Source organism: Emydura macquarii, unplaced genomic scaffold (assembly GCF_026122565.2).
Source record: "Emydura macquarii macquarii isolate MOO-44397 ecotype Brisbane River unplaced genomic scaffold, CSIRO-AGI_Emac_v2 contig_3295, whole genome shotgun sequence".
In the NCBI taxonomy this organism is placed as follows: Eukaryota; Metazoa; Chordata; order Testudines; family Chelidae; genus Emydura; species Emydura macquarii.
The window spans coordinates 3,958,075-3,976,807 of NW_027133432.1; the positions used below are offsets into that span (position 1 = coordinate 3,958,075).

Consider the following 18,733-nt stretch of genomic DNA (forward strand, 5'->3'; position numbering starts at 1 on the left):
TTAAAAAGAAGAATTGGTTATCTACATTCTTTGAGTCTTTGGATTTAATGTACATATAGGTGATTTTAAATATGTATAGGTGACATTTTAAATATGTTTAGTGTGGGAGACTGACTGATTAGGCCCTAACTGGAGTATTGTGTCCAGTTCTGTGTGCCACATTTCAGGAAAGATGAGGACAAATTGGAGAAAGTTCAGAGAAGAGCAACAAAAGCGAGTAAAGGTCTTGAAAACATAACCTATGAGGGAAGATTTGAAAAAACTGGATTTGTTTACTCTGGAGAAGAAAAGACTGAGAGGGGGACATAACAGTTTTCAAGTACGTACAAGGAGGAGGGAGAAAAATTATTCTCCTTAACCTCTGAAGATAGGACAAGAAGCAATGGGCTTAAATTGCAGCAAGGGTGATTTAGTTGGACATTAGGAAAAGCTTCCTAACTGTCAGGGTAGTTAAGCACTGGAGTAAATTGCCTAGGGAGGTTGTGGAATCTCCATTATTGGAGATTTTTAAGAGCAGGTTAGACAAACACCTGTGAGAAATGGTCTAGATAATGCTACGTCCAGTCATAAGTGCAAGAGACTGGAGTAGATGATCTCACAAAGTCCCTGCCATTACAATGATTCTATGATTCAGGTTTTGACAGTGTTACACAAATCCTTTAACTTCTGGGTCTTTTGTTCAGATCAGAACAAATGGGACAAAGTCAGATCTGCACAAGTTTAGTAATGATAATTCAGTAGCATTTCAGTGGCCTATGTGAAACAAATTGATTAGTAATTTCTTAGTGGACAGGCTGCCCACATCTCAAAAACTATACTTGTCAGTAAGCTCAGCAGAAAAGACCTGGAGGCTGTGAAATCTTGACAACCCCTGCAGATATTCTATCCTATTCACTTTTGAAGCACACTGGCAAGTTAGTTGAAGCATGCAGTATTAGCCCACACTGCAGCTGACTGTTCTATACTTATTTTAAGGGTAGGAGTACTTCAGTCTCTTGGGCAGGCAAACGGGTCTCATAGCACTAATGTTTGATGTTTATAAACTACAATATAAACATGGTATCTCTTAAAGAATCATACTCTTTTTAGGGGGAAAAAAGAAACAGCAGATGCGTAATGTTAGTTAATGGGATCTTTAATCATGTAAATGGTTTTATAAAACCAATTTTTCTTTAACCTTTTCAGGGAAAGATGATATGGAGATGTGTGAACTAAATCTTGATGAGACTGGCTTAACTCGAAAGCGTGGTGCTGAAATTTTGCCGAGACAGTTTGAAGAGGTTTGGGAGCACTGTGGAGGCATCCAATATCTTCAAAATGCAATTGAGAGCAAACAAGCTCGCCCTACGTATGCAACAGCTATGCTGCAGAACCTATTAAAATAGTCACTTTGCACATTGATATTAGAGGTGAGAGCCCTTACCATGATATAAAGGGAAGAGTTCCTCTATGCAACAGAGGATTTAAACATTCTGTAATTGTGTTAGAGATATTTAATTTAAAGTGAACAGATTTTATTAATCATGGGAAGTTTAATTTGTACTTTTGATGTTTAATTTGTGTAGTGAACTCACTCATTCTGTGGACCTTGCAGAAATTTCAGTCAAGTATGTTTGTTGTATTTTCTTTATATGCTGCATCCTTCTCAAAAGCTTCTGTGTTAATGCTAACACCGTCAAATAACACGATTGTACGTACGGTACATATTAGGATAAACTCTATTACAACTTCCTTTTTATAAAATCCTCTTCAGAACATGCAAAACAGTAAGCTTTCAAGGATGGTCTAGTGAAGAGGGTGCAGTGTATTTTATAACTGGAATTGTGAGGCCTTAGCTTTAACTTCTTTTCCAGAGAAGTTGGAGTGTATTTCTGTATGGTCAAAGACATTTTATGTCCTGATCTGAAGCTGCTCAAAATCTGTATGTACTGACTTTTTCAGAAACTTATGGGAAATCTTTGATTTCTTACTTTGTCTCTTGGTTTAACTGACATTGTTCTTTATATATTTTGAGAAGAGCACACATGTATTCAAAGTATTGTGTAATAACGGAGGGACTCAAAGGATGTACTGCACATTTAGGCTTGTATTTTTTTTAGGATTTTTTTTTTTTTTTTAAAGTACTGATTTCTTGCAAACACAGCTTCAGTTATATTTTTCTGACAAAACTTTGTTAGGAGTCCTTGGATAGTTTCATTACTCAGATAGTGTAATTTAAATATATGATGCAAAAATAGTCTAAGATATCTCTTGAGATATGTTTAAGATTAAAGGAAAGCACAAGGGAAATGTGGTTTTTTTTTTTTTTTTTTAAACAGTAGCAAAGCAATACAGAGGACTGAATTTCAGAGATCCTTTTTACTTTAGCTCTACAAAATGCACACAGATTGTTACTTCTGTTAGATGGTATCAGAATCTTGCCCGGCAACACATCATTGGCATGTCTAATTACAGTATGCTCCTTCAAATGCCTACATTTTTTGGTATTCTGTAATAAGAAACTTTTTCCTCCAATCACTCTAATTTTTTTTGTACTTAATCTCCCTTCAGAGTTTCTAGCTTGTTTTGTGTAATAGAGCCCTTGCTTGACAATTGAAATGCTTGTGTATAGGAATTATTAATTTACACCATGAAAGATGCCTTTTATTAATTTATCCAGGTGTTCCTAATGCTGGCCATGTATCAACAGATTAAAACTTGATATTTATATCTAATTGCTAGGAATTTGAAAAATAAAGAGATGTAGTTTGATGCCTTCTGGTTAAATTTCAATAATCAGGTATAATTTAAAAGCAAAATATTCTCTGTTCCTGTAGTGAAGACCTCTCTAGATCCTAAGGTTGAAATCTTTTTGAAAACTTTAGTTTCTAAATACCCTTCTTTGTGAACTGAAGAAAAGGTACAGTTCTATAGTGTGGTAAGAAAAGGTGGTGAGAACGCTTCTTAACTTTCAGATTAGATGGTGTTTGTGTGCCACAGTCAGTCTCACAAATACACTCCATGTTGTAATAAGTGTGAAAATCATTTAGTAAAGAACTAGTTATTTATTTATGAATCCACTACACCAGTGATTGACAGCTTCTCTGAATTGAACATTGAAAATGTCAGTGTGTGTTATCTTTCAAGGTAAGTATTGCTTCACTTTTGGGTCATGTGGTGGCTTAGGGCATTTCTAGAGCCTGGCCATTCTCTTCCCATACCCAACACTTTACTTAAGTAGTAATTGTTGATTGCAATATGAAGGATGTGTGCATAAGGTCACAATTAAGCAATTGATTCAAACACATGCACAGATTCAACTACATGAGTTCAGTGATGCTACTTGTGCAGTTGATGTTAGGCACTTGTTTAAGTACATTGCTGAATTATGACCAGAATCTCAGAGCCTCCAGTCACCAGATTCTTGGAAATCCTAAACATTACAAGACTCTGGCATTTAATAGACACATGGAAGGAAGTGTTGAACTGTCTTGGAGCTCAGATGCCCATCCTCTTCTTTGTCTATCTGGATTTTAGTTGTCTAATTATGTATAGTATCCTGATCTTTTTGGTACATTATAAAGAGTTTTAAAAAAATAGAGTGTAACAACTTGTGCCTGATATTAATGCATTTAAAAGCATCCTCTTGATGCATACCCGTAACTTCCCTCAATAGTAACTATGGCTATACATGGAGAGGAAACTCGCCTTTATTGTACAGTATGGCATATTCAAGGTTCTTTTATTAGAGGATATTCATAAGTGACATGGATCTCATGGCAATGGATCTGAGATAAGAACCAAGAAATCTTTCTTCCTTTAGTCAAAATGGAACTGGTGGCTGGATGTAATCATATGACACATTTCCCACCTTTTCCTATGTCTCTCAGCACTTGCTCTTGTCTTAATTTGAGCCAGGGAAAAATTTCTAAAATGTAGAATTTTCCAGTTTTGCACATGATAGCATGCATTCCTGTAAAGGTCTCTGCTGGGAGTTCCTGCTGTTAGCACAGCAGAAGTCATTCTCAATTCAGAATCAAGTTGAGTCCACAATCAACTGCTCACCAGTTCTCTGCATTACCTGATTGCTAGATTAGACACTTGGTTATCTCATCGGTGATAAGGAGTTAGTCTGATTACCATATGCATATGGAGAATACAGCATCAGCTAATGCTGCTCCTGATATCTGGTGGTAAAGAGCAATTTGAACTGGTCTGACCTGACACTTCAGCAGGGAATATGAGTAGACAACATTGGCTTCGTTCTGTTTTTTTGCATGATTTAAAAACCAAACCAAACCTGGTGTCCAGAGTAGATGGGAGTTTTCACATGCAGCACGTTAGTAAATAAAAAGAAATAAACACATGTAGCAGGCTGTATTCCTGATCACATAACCCAAGAATATGGATCTATGTAGAATTTTATCGAGTCATTAAATATACTCTTTTCTTTCCGTTGATGAGATTCTGTACAAATACATCCTCTTTTGTTTTTGTTGTTTTTGTTCTGAAATATTTTTCATGTAATTTACCTATACTGATCTCTTAATGATGTACTGAAAATTACAAAAAATAAATACACTCCATCTTGAAGTCCGTCTGGTCTCTCTTTTTCTTTGAACCCAATTGCTTGCAGTTTAAGTGGAAAAAGTTGACAGTATTTAGAAAAGTGTAGAAAAGGCAGAAAGGCTTTTTGGGAGGAAAACAAATATGGTAAATGAGTTAGTAAACTCATGTGGCACCCTGATTGAGTGTCAGAAAACCGATTCAGGGATGCCCAGGTGAGTCATAGTACTAGCAGAGTTGCCCAGTCCAAGCGATACAGACTGGCTTAATGTTGAGGCTGCAGGTGCCAGACACTCTTTCTTCATGGGAAAGGGAGTTACCTTGGAAAAGGAAATGTCATGTTATGGTGATGTCGGAGTGCGTAATGTTGAGATTTTGCTGGTGAATTGGGATCCCATTCATTCAGCACTGGATTGCTTGCCTCCACAGCATAGTTTGGAATAGGAGCCCAGCGTGTTATGCTTATTGGTGGCATCCAGATGCCTGGAAAGGTGTGGCAGCCCCTGTAAGGGAAAACAGTTCAGTGGTTTATATGTGCTAACCTCTCCCTGTTTATCCCTTCCTTCAGAATCATATGAATGGGTCACAGGAGTTGGTAACTGGATGAGTGGACACAATACTATACAATCGGGTCAAAGGTGGGTGGCTGTTTCCCCCTGGAAGTTCATTGCTGGGCTGAAGCTCTGAGTTGGCATGGATGGGGGGGGGGGCAGGTGACACGGAGCAGGGAAGGGGCCATGAGACTTGATGTTTGGATGTTATGTGTTGGGCCCCCAGGGAGGCAATCATTTCCCCTGGGGGGTCCACACCTGGGCCTCTGAAGTGAGGCGAGACTGAATTGGTATGGCAGAAGGGGCATGCTCTGGTACCAACTGATGCCCATCTTACACTCTTTGGCTGTCAGGAAGCAGCCATCTGAAATGACTGTAATTCACATGGGTGAAAACGACTGAGGATTTTGCAAGGAGGTGATGTAACCATCAGGCACAGAGAGATTTCCAGATGTTTTCTGAGGGTGATGTTGTCTGGTCTGAGATGCTGCAGCAGAATGGTATGGTTCGGAGCCTCCTCTGAGTTGGCAAGGCCAGAAGGTGTGTGAGAATCACCGGGAATGGGGAGGATCAGTAATTACCCACCAAAAAATGTTTGGTGCCTTAGTTATTAAGGGATGATGGGGCACATCTTTCCGACCAGGAAGCAGATCTATTGTTGGCTGTTAGGGAGGAAATAGTTAACAATCTGGAACCCAGCTGGGGCTGGTGTGAGGCAGTTAAGCAAAATGACTGGTGCCTCCTTGTGGTATGTGTCCAGTGCAAGGACTTGTTACATGGGGGGGCAGTCCAGGTCCCTGATAAACTGGAAGTGGATTTAGAGAAAGTCATCTCCTAAAGCAGCTGGGAAATGGGATTGTGGCTCCTGACGTCTGGTATAGCAAGAAGAAAGCCCCCTTTCTCCAGCCCTTAACTCTGGTAAAAAGGGTTGGGGAAGGGGTCCAGTTGTGTAAGAATGGGGGTCTGCCGGCAGCCCTCCATCAAGTGAGAGCAATTAAGGAAGGAATCGTGATCTGCACTGTACAATTTATCCAGGAACTCTAACCAGCAGTGAGACAAGCTGATAAAGTCGTGGCCTAATTAAACCACATTCCTTGCGACTTGTCTTTCTTTCTGCATGTCTGAGACAAGGATGAATTGATGTTAAGTGTCCCTTCGGATTTAAAATGGCTACCTATTTCAACCCTAGATTCTGCTTACTATGACGTTATTTTTATCATCTTTATTCCCCAAATTAATTTAAGACACAAATGTCAAATTAGGATGTGATTGTGGTAATGAGATTAAATAGTGATTCAATCTCCTATGCAATTTTCAAGTAAATAGTTTTATTATATTTTATTGAAATACAAAAGGCTTACATCCAGCAAGTATATTTGGTAATTTATATTTGATAGTGATAAATACAGTCATGAGCAATCATTTCATTATTAAAATACACATTTAAAAATGACTTCTTTATTGCCTGATCTAATGAGAACTTGGTATTAATTGAAATATACTAAATATATTGAAAAATACAGACTATTTTGAGCATTCTTAAATGATATGATCAGCAGCTACAGCTAACATTTGTTGGATGAGATCTTTCAATGCCCACTGGAAAAAATGTTTTTTAAATGAGGTTCTACTCTGAGATGTGACTTGGTAAAATAGCATCATGGGTTCCTTGTAATTATCTCAGTGATTTCCTTGTCAAAATACTCAGTCATAAAGGTGATACGTCAGCCCTACAAATGGATTTTTCTATCTTGCACATGAGCACCAGTAATGCAGATTCTGCAGGCCAACTATGGTTTGCACAGATGTAACTAACTGGAACTTTGTCATCTATTCTGTTGACACTATACAAGATAAAACAGCATGAAGCTCACTTTCTCTTTGCTTTGCTGGCTCTCCAGCGCTAATAGTTAAAAAGTAAACACTTAATTTTTGTCACTAAAATAGCAGATAATACGCAGAACTACACACAAGATTCAGTTCTGAATAAAAAGGTACCATGTTGCTATAATACGCTGTACTGAGTAGAACCATGCTTTGTTTTAAGTACAGTTTCTGTTGTACAATAAGGGGTAAACAATGCCCAAATGTAGTACAACATTGATGCAGCATATATAGACTCATAAATAGGACAATATCAATATTTGAATTTGGATTATGAAACATTCAGCACAGGTGGTAATAAGCATATAAAATCCTTATTTTGCTTGGCTGTCTGTTGTTTGTAGAAACTTAATGGTAACCATTAGGAGAGATTTGTGTGTATACTGAATATATATTATTTATTTGTGTGTGTACACACACACACATATATATATATATATATATATATGTATATGTATACTCTATTTGCTACCATAAAGTAATCATAAACACAAATCTCTTATGTACATTGTAAAATTTACAGAATGTTTCTTTGTGCCTGGAAAGCCTACTTTAAGGAAAATTGCAATTATTTTGCTCCATCCAAAAGTGTAAAATCTCAGAGTAAGAGACTTTTTTCACCATGAATTAAACAATTAAATATTTAAAGTTTTATTGGGGATTGGGGTCAGATAATAATTATTTAATGACATTAGATGCTGAGATTCAACAAGTTAAAGCTTTATAACTGTTAAAATACAAATTGTGAACATCGCATGTCAAAATATAAAAAGTAAATATACTTCAGTCAAACCCTTAAATTCTCAAGCAGCATTTTTCTAAGTGTTGGTTATTATTGATGGAAATACTTTTTCGACTGAGTGTGTACAATGAAATTGACATTTACTGACATTTACCAAAAAAAAATCTAATCCTTCCAAGCCTATTAATAAAGCAGGTTGGGACTGCTTTACTGTTCCTTCTACTGGGTTCTCATACTGCTAGTGGAATGTAACACCAGCAAGACGTCTGCTTGTATCACTTACCGTTTAAATTAAAATCTTTAAGCACTATACATAGCACTATACATTATACAAGCACTGTACACTTAATAAATACATTTTAATACTGTATGCATGGTGAGCTTTTAGACTTTTGCACTGAGAAAAGTGGCTGCAGCTTCCCTTTAACAAAACAGTGACTTCCATTTGATGTGTGCTCCAGTTTCTGTAATTCCCAAATTTGCCTGTATACATAGTTTAGCCTGACCTCCAATTTTGAAGAATGCAGAACTTTTTTCTGAATACCTGTAAGAAAAAATCTTGTAAGAAACATTTTTTAAAAGTTTACAGAAGTCCTTTAATAAAGTGTTCTCAAATTTTACTAAGCCACTATAATAAGGCAGGCAATGTTTTACTAAACTCAGTTAGGTATTTTTCAAGCTATTTCAAGTAGAATTTAGTAGTCCCCTACTTGTGGCTATTTAATTGCTCATAGCGGTTATGCTAGCAGTCATGTTGTTCTTTTACTATGCTTAGCATTTTGGTATTTGTATATAAAAACCTCATTGAAATGCTGCATGAATCATGCTAATTTGAATAGTACATTCCCAATTATTAAACAATGAAAGAAATACAATATTTTGAAAACAGATTCACATGTGAAATACATAGAGATGCATTAATATAATAGCTCTAGCAGCTGGAATAAAGCATTCTCCTTCATGACATTGCCTGTACATAGACTTAATGTAAGAGTAGCTCATCTTACAAACCACAGAACAATGTCCAAACCCCAGATCTGTCATTCTGGAATTAAGGGTATAATTCCCTTCTCATTCCACCTCCCCCTTCAATAAAGTCTCATAATGGTCTCTCAGTTCTCCTTCCACCAGCCTGGGTAGTAATGGAACCCTACCAGTGTGATTATATGGTTTTATTAGGTACTTACTTTTATTGCTGTACTTTTGTATAAAAAAAAAAAAAACCCTCCTATTATTTTAATAATTCAGAGTTACTCTTCAGACTAATTATCTAATATAGCAGATGTGGAACAGAAAACAAATTGTGGTGCCCCTCAAAATTGTCTAATTCCAACCAATGTGATTGGAATATGTAGGTGAAGGTCACTTAGTCAGATGTTATGCTGTTTTTCTCCCCGGGGCAGATGAGAAAGGAAGTATACATTTAGACATTTCTGATGGGGGAGCCCTTAAGGTCCTCTATGCCAAACAGCTGTTTCATGGGAAACGCCTGTGTCCACATCAGGCAGATTCAGCACTAAGTGACTTGAAATCCAAGAAATCATCCTCTGCTCCACCTAAGCAGGATCCCAGATGCTTCGGTTCTTGTACTTGTAAATTATTCAATTTGAGGTCTTTGGGTCTCGCTCCTTTGAATAGTACCTTTGTAGTGACTTCTCTGGACTCCAGGAGAAGTCTGAACAGAATCTTGCAAAACCAATTAAAAATGCTCTCAAAGGCAGAGTCTGAAATGGGTTTTGTCGAACACTGTCACATCTGATTACTTCCTGCCCCATTTGCATGGCTGCAAAGGTGCCTTCTGCAAGGTTGGGTAAGTTTAGTTTGCAGACAGAATTTTGTACTCACTCCACATAAGACACTTTCTTCTTAAGGAGATCAAATATTAGATGTATTGGTGGACAATGCCAGTCAGTGTCCAGAAAGGGCTGCCCTTCTCACCTCAGATGCCATTCACAGCAATCGACATTGATATTCCGATCAGGGTTGTGGCATCCATTTAGGTCAATTGAAAATATACCGGCTTTGAAAACCAAGAGAACTTAGATGTCACATAAGCAACTTGCAGCTGTGAGTAATGTGCTGTTGCTTCAAACATTCCTTTCTCTGCTCAGAAGGCAGGCACCACTGATTTTGATAGGCAAAGCTGTGGTAATATATTATTTAAAGAATCAGGAAGGATCCTTATCTCCTCCTATTCTGTACTTCCACAGAAATGATGCCTTTTGAGAGATGTTTTCTTCAGTTCTACACCTGGTAGGAGTGAAAAGTAACCTAGTAGATGGCGTAGGTTGCAGAGGGTCAGATTAACACAGATGGTCTCCTATGAACTGTTGTAGGTTTGATTTTTGACATATGCGGTCATCTAGATTTGGTCTTGTTTGCCTGAAGTCACAATATGAAATGTCTCGTCTGCTTGAGCACGGGCATGAACCCAGATTCAGTGTCCGATATGCTGCTTTTGTATAGGGAGAAAGACTCACACATAGCTTTCCCTTATTCCTTCCATTACTGAATATTCTGAGGAAGACAGGATCCTGATCACCCTAGCACAGGCGGTGGTATTCAGATCTGTTAACCCTATCCAAGGTTCTTAACTTCTTTTTGATCTTGAACATGGATCTCTTATTTCGGAAGAAGGGTATGGTTCATAGTCATGAATCTTTTTATTTGACCATTGATTTCTTTAGGATCTGGGCTGCGATTGTCAAAGAAGCCAAAGAGTGCTTAAGCATGCAAGCCCTACTGAAAGACAAGAAGATTTGGGTGTCTAATGTGCTTAGTCTCCTTTGAAAACCCCAGCCCTAATTAATATGTATTCTCCAGATTGTAAAACTGAGCCTTTGCACTGCCCATTCATTTAGCTTTGTTAGGTCCTACAGCTTCTTCTTCGGTATTAACTAACCCAAATAATTTTGTGTCCTCTGCACATTTTGCCTCCACTTTCTGCAGCATCTTATCCAAATTACTAATAAACACAATAAACAAACATCAGTCCTAGCATGGAATCCTGGAACACTACACTGGAAACTTAAGCCATGGTAAAAATTGGCTAAGTATTCCTATTCTGTTTACCATATTTTAGTCAGTTTCTAATTTATGATAGTACTCCAGTTCTCACCCCATGACTATCTGGTTTTCCTAATCTTGAGAGGAATTTTGTTAAAATGTATTTTTGTTAGTTCAAATAAAATGTGAACCATGTCCCCTTTACCCACTATCATACTCAAAGGATTCTAGTTGATTAGAGAGTTATGGTTTTCTTTTGGAGAAATAGTGTTGGTTTATTTCATTAATGCCGTGTGTGTTTTAACTTTCTGGAGTTAAGATTTCAACCTGTTCACCTGGGATGGAAGTAAGTCTTACTGGTCTGTAATTCCCATAATTACTCCAGTGCCTCTTTTAAAGACAGGCACACCAAACCCTACTTGTTTTAGTTCTCAAATAGAGTAGCTGAATTAAGAGTGTGCCTATTTTTGTTAGCAGCTGAGCTCAGTCACTTCATTCTCAAATTCTTCAGAACTCTTGAGTGTATATAGTCCAGTTGTGGAGATCTATGGATCTTTAGTTTTTCAATGTGTTCCAGCACCTCCTCTTGACAGCTCAGTCTATAATGGTGCCTTATCTTTATTACTTGAAAAGAATAAGCCTGAGATAGGTATCTCCCCAACATCTTCTGAGTGGAGAAGATCAGTGAAAAGAAATCACTTAGTTTTTCTGCTCCCTTACTCTCTAGTAATCCAGTGAATTAATCCATTCTTTTACAGGCTATGATTTGGATAAATTATAATAGTGGAAGAGCAGCATTTTGTCTGTATTTTGAAGGAACAAACCTACACAATTTCAGTGACAATCAGTTTGACTTTGTGCCAGGCAAGTAAACAATGGGTGCTATCTTTTCATTAAGACTGCTTGTGGAAAAATATAGAAAAAAGAGGAAATCCCTGTGCATAGTATTCATCGATTTTGAGAAGGTTTATATGACCATGTTCTGAGAGAAGTCCTCTGTTGGTGTATGAAAATGAAACAGATACCTGAAGGCTATATCATACTCATCCAGACACATACGAAGGAGCTGTTACCATAGTTAGGCCATGTGGAGAAACTAAACCACTTCAGGTAAGTGTTGGAGTAATCAAGGCTTGGCACTAAACCCTTTTTTGTTCACATTGGTGCTTGATGCACTTACTGAAAACATCCAGAGAGTGGCACCCTGTTGCATGCTTTTTGCAGATGCTGTAAGCAAAGAAGGAGTTGGAAGAAGGTTTAGAGAGGTATCTTGATATTTTGAAGACAATGAGACTGTATGCTGTGGGACCAGCCTCTAACAAAGGTACAGAAGTTCAAATATATTGGTTCGGTAGCACAGGATAATGTTGAACTCAGCAATGAACTTACAAGCAGAATAGGCAAGGCATATGTGGTAGGCATTTTCCTGTCAAATTGAAAAGTAAGAGCTACAAGACAGTAATTAGACCTGCACTTTTGTATGGCTCCAAATACTGGACACTGAGGAAGAGACTGGAGCAGATCTTAAGTACATGGAAATGAAAATGTTAAGATGGTTGCTTGGAGTTAAGATAGACCACGTTTGGAAAAAATGAATTAGGGGAAGTGAGACGGTGGTGCCATTTACAGAGAAGCTGAGGGAATCCAGGCTTAGTTGGCTTGGGCATGTGAAAAGAAGATTGGAATAATATACAAGAAAGAGAGTGTTAAACTTAGAGGTGGAGGGTAAGAGAAGGGTTGGAAGACCCATAACTAGGTGGACGGATGTCATACCAAAAGATCCGAGTAGCTGCAGACTTTCCAAGGAACTGCTTCAAGACATACGGGAATGGAAAAGAAAGACTCAAAGAGCCAACCCCATATAGATGGAACTAAGTCTATAAAAAGAAGGAAGACAGCTTGACAATACAGAAAACTTCTCAGCTTAATCAAGTCTCTACCCCTCTAGTTAAAGCTTGTTGTCTACATATAAGCAAGAGAGATTCTGTACTTGAAGTCACACATTTTAAAGTACAGATATACACAAAGCAAAATACATTATAGTGTTCAAACTCAAATGTTGTAGGTGCCTTTTGTACAAAGGTCTTGTGCCTACTTTAAGCTCCTTACATAGCACTAATAAATGAAAGTATATGGTTACTATTTCTATTAACATTAGTTCTTTTGTTTGATACAATTTTAGTGTCTTTTAACAGCTACTCCATTAGAAAACACATACACAAAATGGCACAGTATTGCATAAAAGCACTTCAAAATAGAATGTGGCTAATTTATTTAGCTCACAAAGGAAAAATCATTTTCTACCAAAAAAATACATGTTTCTTTTCAGTTTCAAAAAGAATATGAAACTAGTACATGGAGGGATTTCTTGGTCACTTCTACAAATAGTAAACTAGAGAATAAACTTTAAATGGAACTCTTTTCTTGAAAATAAAGTCACAGACCTTGATCTTATCTGGCTGATGCTGGAAATCCAGAATTTCAGACACTAACTGGTCAGTCTTGGTTTCGTAATATCATCTGGTGACCTACAACATTAAAACAAGGATATTCAGACTTATTTCTTGCGAAAAATAGAATAGAATAGGCCATCAGGATAGAATGGATCAGCAAAGCCATGCAGAAGAGCTGTAAAAAGGTAATAGCTAACGTTCTATTATAAAACCTAAACACCAGTAAATATTATAGATTATTAGTAAATTTAGGGATTAGTGTTTTTAGTTCTGAAATGGCTAAAGTAAGAAGCTAAAACAAACAACCCAAAAACTGATTTAGTTGTAAAGTTAATGCATGAAAGTGGACATGTTATTTTGGGGAAACTTACATTGAGGAGGATGAGAATGTGTGTGCATGCATTTTACCTCCATTCTGCGTTGTGTTTTCATATTTGTGTAATGTTCCTTGGTCAATGAGCTCTGAAGAACTGACAGAAGCACTTACACTACAAGGCATATGGCAAAAGCTAGTGGTGGGTTCATCATGCTCAAAAACAGGATTAATTCTTACAGCGTTTTCTGTGCCACAGTTGTTGGGAGCAGGACCTCTATAATGCAGAACATTTTTGTTTTATATAAGAGTCTGTAACTTAAGGATAATTGAAAATTAATTTTAAAATGTGAAGGGAAAAATCATGAGCTGCTTACTCCAAATTAGTCTGGTTTTTGCATTTTCTTCTTATCTTAACAATTAAAATGATGACAAGAAAAACAAGGCTTAATAAGCTAAGAACCACAGCTTTTAAAATGAAGGGTTGTATAGGTTCTGGAGCAAACTTTGCACAGCGCTCTCCTTGATAAAACCGGTGTCTACGTATAGGGCATCTAAACAGGAAGAGGGGAAAAGCAAAAAAAATACATAAAAATAAGAGTGAGGGCAGCAACTACATAGTACTTGTGTCCAAAATATAGGGGAAACTGCCAATAAGTATAAAACAGCTTTCCCATTGTAATTAATCATAATGAGTCTTTTCATAATAAGCAGTCTGATTAATAATATGTGGAAGAATATCTCTTCAAATTCATGATGATTAATATAAAACTATTGGAGACTGATGTATTCTCTCCCCACCACTGAATTTGGAGGAATTTTGCATATGGAACAGAACTTTGTGGTTGATTCCTAGCTCTTTATAGAAGAAGGCCAAATCAAAACTCTGCACTTGAATGCCCTGGGAATTTGTTCCATCTCTATCATATCTCCTTTTAAAAAAAATCTTCCCTACACATTGTTCATTAGTGACCTCTAGCTTGACAAGTGCTGTCTGAAGTAAGGAGACTACACTACTGTCCAATAAAATAAACCTCTTTCAAGATGTCAGGTGAGACCTTTGGCTTTTCTATGAGACTGTAGGCATAGGTTAACAAAAGTGAAAATTAGTGAGATTTGAAGTGGTTTTGAAAATGAAGCAAACGTTGGTCTGAATTCTACTTGCCTTACCATCTACTTACTTGCAGGTATTTTGTCAGTGAGCTGCTATGTTCATCCCTTTCTTGGTTTTGCTTGCACAAGCTTTCTAATTTTAAACTGGCATTATGTAAATATGTAACCAGACACAATTCACAGGCAATGTAGTAATTATTTTTAATACATTTTCATTCTCATTATGTTTGTTATCTGCATTTAAGCCATTTGACTCTATGGACAAAATTCTGACCCTCCAAAATGATGATGATGATTATGGATTAATCCTATGCCTGTCTGAAATTGAAATACATTTTAATTAAGCATTGTGACAGATACTCTGTAATCCACTATCTCTCTATTACTAGAAAAAAGTTTATCATTGCAGAATACAGCAAGGTTACTACCATGAGTTTGCATATAGGGAGCTCAGCAGTGTCTCTTCAGAACTCAATCTGAGCTTCAAGTGTCAGCAACCTGTTCTTCTCCAAGAAACCAATGGAGGCAAAAAGTTAAGGTAAGTCAACTATTGTACATTTTTAACACTAACAGTATACAGTGTATTGCCCCAGTGGGGCAAAGGGAGCAATTGCCCAGGGATCTGGCGATTTTAAGGGGGTCTGGTGATTTTAAAAGAGGCCTGGCCCATGGGTGGCAGGGTGAAAGCTTCCCCTTGGGGAGGCTAGCTCCCTGTCCTGCCTCTTCCACCCATGGCCCCTGCCCACAGTTCATTCTTGCTCTGCCCCAGGCCCTGCCCTTGCTCTGCTTGCCACCGCATCCCTCCCCACTAGCCCATCTCCCTGCTTTGTGCTCTTCCACACCCCCTTTCCCCGCTTGGCTTCCCCACAGCTGCATCCCCCCCAGCTCAGCCCCCTCCACCATCACTCTTCTCCCTCGCTCACCCCCCCCTCGCTACTCACCATGTCCCTCCTCCTTCCTGCCGTCACTCGCTGCATGCATCCCTCCTCTCCTCCCCCACTCGCACCCCCGCTGTTGCTCACCACATCCCTTCTCCCCCTCTTCCTGCTCAGCCTCTCTAGCTATTGCTCACTGCCTGGCAGAAGGGGGAATGTGGAAGACAATTAAGGGGACTGGGGGATGGGGGCGGAGAGTGGGCTGAGTGGGGCACGACGAGGGGTCTGAGGTGGCCTGTGGGTGGGGCCGTAGGTGGAAAGGGTGGGGTGGGACTGTTCTGCCCTGGGGCTTGTCGGCAGGTTTGACAGTATACAATGTAGCTGATAATTCCTTGGTGGTGATATGCAGAAGTTGTTCAGTGTTCTTATTGTTTCTAGCTGATATTGAATACTCTAATTAGCATATACTGACCTCTTGAGGTCAGTACTAAGAATCAATGACTGAGCTAATATGAGCACATCAAATCTATGCTCTGCTTATTCCACTGGCAGTCAATCAACTGCTGGGTGACACTCAAGGCTCTGAGCACTCTATGTAATATCCTCATGTTAGGAGAGCCTCATTGTCTTTGACCCACTGTACAAACTACACACATCTTGAACTCTAGAATTTGGTGAGGGGAAGCTTGTGTGTCTGGTTTGCATGACATTCTCAGCAACTAGCCCACACTTCTGAATTTACTCCCTGTGAATATATTTATGGTTCTGGGAACATTTACAAAGAGTTGCAATAAACATTATGTCTCCCCAACTGATTGAATCTTGACTTCCTAGATTACTTTGAAAACTTCGGGCGGCAGGGTGCCTGATCATACTTCCATTTTGACAGTCACAACATATACCTTGTAAGGTGGCCAGCTACTATGGTGATGGATGCAATATATATATATATATATATATATATATATATATATATATATATATATATATATATATGCTTACAATAATATTTTAAAATATATTTTTATACAACCCAGCAAAAAATCAGTTCCTCACAGGTATACCTATTTTACCAATAGCCAAAAATGTGAACAGACAATATTTGATTATCCAGAATGTCAGAATACTTGCATTTTGAAAATCAAGAACAATGGGTATTTGATCATTTCAAAATATTTGTGACCTAGGTCAATGATGCTTCCTTTCTAATAAATTTACTCTTTCTAGAAAGAACTAGACCGTGATGCCCTTACTAACATTGAGTAGCACTTGACTTCTCAAGCATTCCCCTAGACTTCAGTGGAACTATTTATGGTGTAAGGTACTTTGTCAATGTAACAATGCCACAATCTAGATCAAAATGTCTGTAGAATTCTACACTTGCTGGCTTGCACTTGATACTCCTGAAAAAGTGTAATCCAATTGCCAACTCTTCATGTAACTGATTTTTCAGGAACTATATTGTTCAGCAGAACTTATGAAATATAATTTACCTACCTGCAGACAGCTCCTTTTCCTGGAACTAATTCACATTTTCCACCATTAACACAAAGATGTGGCTCCATCTCACACAGGCTCCGACATGGCAGTCCATCTTGGCTTGTGTAACCAGGTTTACAAAGGCAGTCTGCCTCTTTTGTCCATTCATTCGTTATGCACTTTGAAAATTCATCACATGCCATGAATTTGCATGGGTCCGCTCGATCAGCTGAAATAAAATAGAGACATCATTAATGGATGCATTGATGCATTATCCCAATGTATTTGGCAGAACTTGTGGCAGCTACGAAGAACAAAAGAAGTTTACTACAGCCAGGGCTCCTACTATATCAATTGGTGGGAATATATTTCAGCATAAAAGGAATTTATAATTTTCTTTCCTCAGATGGCACAAAATGTTTTATTTTCTTGCACAATTTATTTCCTTCCTACATATTCACAGCCATGTTCTTAGGTTTGAACTGTACGGACTTTTTTGCACGTGAGTGTTCTGATTCTCTCATTTTTATCTTGGGGAGTGTTAGAACTGTGTTTGCACATATATACAAGAAACATGATTCTTGTTACAAAAAGCGTGCAATCTGATTTAGAGCAAGAAAAAACAGCACAGTCCCTGTGTAGCACACAGGTTGACACTGCTAGCTAGAAATGGTGGCATTATCTATAGGCGATCCATGTGTGAATGGCTTTGCGGAAGTAAGGTGTTTACCTTTGGGGACAATCTCCATTCATAAGGTGTATGAAACCATTCCCACTTGCTGGTTTTCTGGGTTTGGGAGGCTGCTATGAGACACAGTACTGGGGAAGGAGAAGGTATATTGATGCTGAAAGCAAGGACCAAGCCAGGACTGCAGCCTGAAGCCGTATTTCCTCCTGCCAAGCACCTTTAATTCTCCTGTGGACTGCCTTGCCCTGCTTCCTCCTGTTGCCAGGTTTCAACCCCTGCCTCTCATCAAAAACCAGCAGGGGACTCAGCATGAATCTTCCTGGCATGAAGAGAGAGGCTACAAACATGTTTTGTGGTAAAAGTATCATTTGGTACCTATAAGGAAGTATGGTAGAGGAGGAGATAGATAAGAGCCATGCTAACTCCTTAGCCTTGCCGATACATTTCATGAGTAGCAAACAATTTCAATCAGGAGAGTTAGTGTGGGAAAGGCATGGAGATAAGCATGCAAGGAATACTGGGGATGTGTGCGGGGAGTGTTAGAAGGGGACAAGAAGGAGGAAATAAGAGCAGAGATGTAGGCATGGGTGGACTGACAGGACATCAAAGGTGCATAAGAGCAGCCTCAACTGTTAAATGGAATTGAGAAAATGCAGCTTTGCCCTTTACCACAGCTGTAGAGATAATCTGTTGTATAAAGATTAACTATCAACAGCTTGAAAAGTGTCAGCCGGGGATGCCAAAAGATCCATTCTAGTTATCTGAGCAATAGTGGGCTTTATTGTTTATTTTCCCTATAAATGAAAATCTTTAGTTTCAAAAGAGGATGTATGTTGGCCATCCTACCTACTAACTATAAACCTGTTGGCTGAGATGTTCAGAGCCTTTAGAGGATATGGATAACCAGTGTGATTAATTTCAGTGAGAACTGAACACTGAGTACTCCCTCATTGGCACTGAAATTCTCAGCCATGCTTGAGGGGGCTCACATCTGCCTACACAGGTAGTGAAATGGACTGAATGATCAGTAGGTCTCTTTTACTTCTAACCTTTATATACATAATTCCATGATTAGCTTCTGCCT

The 18,733-nt window shown here is 38.4% G+C and overlaps 2 protein-coding genes across 2 annotated transcripts in view; one reads left to right on the forward strand and one right to left on the reverse strand.

The window, feature by feature from the left end:
* Positions 1 to 2,753, forward strand: part of MYO6 (myosin VI) — a 116,612-nt gene extending 113,859 nt beyond the window's left edge. Inside the window, 1 exon segment of the mRNA XM_067532704.1 lies at positions 1,186 to 2,753. Within this exon segment, the coding sequence (XP_067388805.1) occupies positions 1,186 to 1,385 (200 nt within the window). The 3' untranslated portion in view covers positions 1,386 to 2,753.
* Positions 2,754 to 7,324: 4,571 nt separating this feature from the next.
* IMPG1 (interphotoreceptor matrix proteoglycan 1) overlaps positions 7,325 to 18,733 on the reverse strand; it is an 87,696-nt gene continuing 76,287 nt past the window's right edge. The window contains exons 15-17 of the mRNA XM_067532667.1: positions 16,980 to 17,190; positions 13,173 to 13,256; positions 7,325 to 8,266 (exon numbers count right to left, since the gene is read on the reverse strand). Of these exons, the coding sequence (XP_067388768.1) occupies positions 13,217 to 13,256; positions 16,980 to 17,190 (251 nt within the window). The 3' untranslated portion in view covers positions 7,325 to 8,266; positions 13,173 to 13,216. The remainder of the gene's footprint in view (positions 8,267 to 13,172; positions 13,257 to 16,979; positions 17,191 to 18,733) is intronic.